The following is a 4,030-nucleotide window of genomic DNA, read 5'->3' as shown; positions in this document are numbered from 1 at the left end:
GCTCCCTGCCCGTGCCTGGGGGGGGGTCTGAAGTGGGGCTGGGTCCTGCTGCTGCCCTTGAACCCCTGTCCCTTGGCGAGCAAACACAGGAATTCCTCCCCTCGCCAGGGCCGGATCCTGCCCCGTGCTCCCCTTCCTCCTTCCTGTGCGCGCTGGGGACTCCTCGTCCAAACAAAGCCCTGATTAAAGGTGAGAAGCGTGGCACAGCTGAAACCCTTCCTGCCTGTTGGGATGCAGCCCCAGCCCAGCAGCACCCACGTGCCCCGAGGGACACCCCCTGGCTCCCAGGCACTGCTGGGTACAGGTCTGCAAAGGCAAAAGTGGAGAGAAAACAAAACCTGGCAGCGGGCACGATGCGATTCAGCATCACCAGAGCCTGGGGTGCTGGGTGCTGGGCAGGGTGCTGGGTGCTGGGCAGGGTGCTGGCCCCAGGAACACAGAGGAGGTGCTGGGTGAGACCCCTGACAGGGGAATCCTCCCTCCCAGTGCTGGGGGTGGGTCTCAGCCTCATCCTAACGTGGCTTTTGTATTTCGACAGAGTATTTGTTCAGTGCCAGACCTGGCTGCTCTGTTTGCTTCTCATCTTTGTCTTCTCTAATGATGTTTGCTGTACGCCCCTGGCCCGCTCCCTGTGCTGTGCTGGGGGTCTCCCTGTGGATCCCCCCACACCACACCACAGCCTCAGCCCTCCGTGGGGCTGGGGGACTCCCCAGTACCCCTGCTCCACCCTGGGGGGAAGCTACAGCAGGAGATGAGGGAGAAGCTGCAGCACAAACAGTGGCTTTCCAAACAGAGGAAATATCTTATTTTTTCCTGCATATCCCCCTCCTTCAGAAGAACCTTGGCCTTGGACCATCCCTCTCTGGCTCTTTTTAATCCCCTGCCATCCCTTTTGGTGGTGGAAAGGGAAAAAATAAAGAGCAGCAAAAAGGGAACCAGAAGGGCTGGGGGATGCCCCTCTGAGACTTCAACTCTGCCACTGGGTAACGCTGGGTCTGGGGGAGTCATAAAGAAAAAAAAAACCCAAATATTTATTCCTCTCAGCTAGTAATGGGGCAGGAAAAAGGCATTTTCTCCCACCACTATCTCATTCCACAGATGAGGAAACTGAGGCATGGAGCTGGGACCTGCAAGATGCTGACCTGGGAACAGCAGCAGCCGCACCAGGCTCTCTGCCCCAACCTCCCCATCGCTCCCCACCCTCTCCCCAAATCTGGGGGTGTCCCAGTGGGCGTGGCTGGGGCAGTGATGGTGCCCAGCGCTGCTCCCAGTGCTGCTCCCCTGCTTGCAGTGCTGCACGGTGCCGTCAGGGGCACTCCAGACTGTCACAGGGCCATGGCCAGCAGCAAAAACACAGCCCAGGCACCTCTGACCGCTCCTGTCCTGCTCCTTCCCACACCCCCCTCGGCATGCGGGGGTGCACGGGATGGGCCAGGGGCCACCCGGAGCACTTTGGAACCAAATTGCCTGTTATTCACCCAAATTTGCCCTGGAGAAGCCAGCCCCTGCTGCAGAGAGCTCCAATCTGCAGCAGCAACACACGGGGGCCCTGGGCTCCAGACTAACCGATTCCTCCTTAACCCTTTCAAAATGCACCATCTCCCTCACACCTCGCTTATTCTCATTTATTTTTGGTTTTAAGTGTAAAGTTTCCCTCTGACACTTCCCTTCTCACTGCCCTGAGCAGGAGGAAGCTGAGTCACAGTGAATACCTGCAGCAGGAAACAATAAACAATTCTCCCCTGGTTGGGGCAAGACCTGCTCCGTGTCACAGCCACCACCAGCTCTCCATTCATACATAACCAAGGGGGCAAATAGCCCTGGAATTCATGTGCTGTCCCAAGAAGCAGCCCCAAAATCCAGCCCAGGTCAGTGACAAATGGCTCCTCACTGCCAAAAAACCTTCAACACCTGCTGGTACAGCCCCTGAGCCAGGTGTGGGGAGCTGAGGGGTGCAGGCACCCAGTTGGGGTCTCGCAGTGGAGCCACGGGTGCCCCCTGCTTGCCCATGGTCCCCACAGAAAGCCCTGAGTTTCTACACTGCCCTATGCTACTGCATGGATACGTGCCCCCAGAGAGCAAGGAGGCATTTTAGGGGGTGGGAAAAATGTGGGATTTATCCACAAAATCATCTCCTGCCTCCTCTCAGCGCTGTGCAGCGCACCGGTCCTCTGGCAAAGGCACCCACAGGAGCTGGGGCATCTGCAGCGGGCAGCCCTGGCTGGGGTGAGGTGCTCTCGGGTGGGGTGGGCTGAGCCCCTTGGCACCCAGCAGGGCACCCAGCAGGGCTGCTCTCACCTTCCAGGTCGCCGTGTTCCTCCTGAAGTAGGCAAACATCCGTGTGAACCAGTTATAGATCTCGTTCAGCGTTAGCTGCCGGTCGGGGGTCTCCAGGATGGCCTGAGAATCCAGAAAGGGCACGAGAGCATCACTTGCCACGCCCATCCCGGGGGCAGAAATGGGGGTTCGGGGGGGTGTGGGGGCTCCCCCGGGGTGCACAGAGCAGGGGTGAGGTGCCCCATGGGCAGATTTCAGGGTGCAGGGAGCCGCTCACCTGCCGGATGAGCGAGGCGTACGTGAAGGGCGGCCGGACGTCGGCGTTCTTGTAAAACTCGTGGTTCTGTGCAAGTTCTGCAGGGGCAGCAAGAAATTAAAGAGGAGTGAGGGACGAAGGGATCCACTTTGGGACCTCGGGATCGCCCTGGAGGGTGCTGAGCCCCATCCCGCAGCTCACCTGAGGATATCGGGGTGCAGAACTTCTCCGAGTTTCTCCTGCGGATGGGCCCCACGTTGTGTAAAGTGGAAGAGCTGATGACGGAGGGGCCCTGCCGCAGGGGGGTGATGGGCGCCGTGGCCGAGGTGGGGGGATGAGGTAAGCCGTCGGGAAACGTGTCGGAAGTGCTCTTGGAGAGGGTGGCACTGGAGACCAGGTTCAGCTGCGGGGACAGGCGGGAGGGAGGACGGGCTGTTGGGCACCCACATGGGGAAGGCAGGGGCTGGGTGAGCCCTGGCTCGTGCCACAGAGCCCTACTGGGCTCGGCAGGGATGGGGATACAACCACGGGATGGGGATGCAAGCGTGGGACAGGATGGAGCCCTTGCAAGAATCATAAAAACTAAGGGGTTGGAAGGGACCTCGAAAGATCATCCAGTCCAACCCCCCTGCCAGAGCAGGGTCACCTAGAGTACATAAGCAGCACAACAGGCTGACACAGGCTGTGTTTCACTCCTGCACCAGCACAAGGGACCAGGCGATGTGTGTGCCGGAGCGTGGTCAGGGTATGTGCACCCCCTGGAGCTCACTCAGTCACCACGGTGACCATGCACAGGGCAAGGGGAAAGGAGAGGAGAGGGGGTGGCTGTGGGGATGTACATGGGCAGGAGGAGGACGCACGCTTACAGGTTGGCTGAAAGGCTTTGGCTCTGAAGGTCTCATGTGAAGATGGGCCATCATTGCTTGGAGACGCTCGCTCTCCTTTGCCAGCTGCAGGAGACAAGCAGCAGAAGGGAGATGGTCAGGAAGTGCTGGCATCGCTGCAGAGGTGCCCACAGCCTGGAGGAGCTGCCTGCTGAGCTCCGAGCCCTGGCTCTGGGCAGGCAGCATCCTCCAGTGTCCGGGCAGCAGCCACCTCCTGCCTGATGCCAAGCCCTTCTGAGAGTCCCAGCGGGACCATGGCTCTGTGGGAGGCTGTAGCTCCCATCGTGGGGGGCACAGGGGCCACTGCTGCTGCTGCTCTGTGTCTGCAACCAGTTAAAAGAAAAATCTATGGTGAAACAAAGTCACTTCTCACACCTTCACACTGCCATCCACCAGCACAGCCCCATCCCAGCCACCCACCACAGCCCTCGCTCTCCATTCTGGGCACTCTGGTGCCAGCTGGCCCCAGCCCCTCTCCCTCCTCCAGGCTCCACGGCCTCCTGCTCACAGAGCTCCCTGTCCATCACCCATCCACTCGTCCCTCCATCCCCTCGGACGCCCCACATCGCTCTAATTGCCCCCGGAGTGTGGAGCAGGGTGAAATATTCACTCT

At 60.0% G+C, this 4,030-nt stretch overlaps 1 protein-coding gene across 1 annotated transcript in view; it reads right to left on the bottom strand.

Annotated features, from left to right (window-relative positions):
* LOC103781430 (forkhead box protein P4-like) overlaps positions 1-4,030 on the bottom strand; it is a gene marked incomplete at its 5' end in the record, with an annotated part of 12,561 nt that overhangs the window by 2,910 nt on the left and 5,621 nt on the right. The window contains 4 exon segments of the mRNA XM_008949148.1: positions 2,299-2,400; positions 2,555-2,631; positions 2,735-2,936; positions 3,400-3,483. Coding sequence (XP_008947396.1) covers positions 2,299-2,400; positions 2,555-2,631; positions 2,735-2,936; positions 3,400-3,483 — 465 coding nt within the window.

This window comes from Merops nubicus, unplaced genomic scaffold (assembly GCF_000691845.1).
Source record: "Merops nubicus isolate BGI_N331 unplaced genomic scaffold, ASM69184v1 scaffold27231, whole genome shotgun sequence".
Taxonomy (NCBI): domain Eukaryota; kingdom Metazoa; phylum Chordata; class Aves; order Coraciiformes; family Meropidae; genus Merops; species Merops nubicus.
This window is presented reverse-complemented; position numbering and strand designations above follow the sequence as displayed.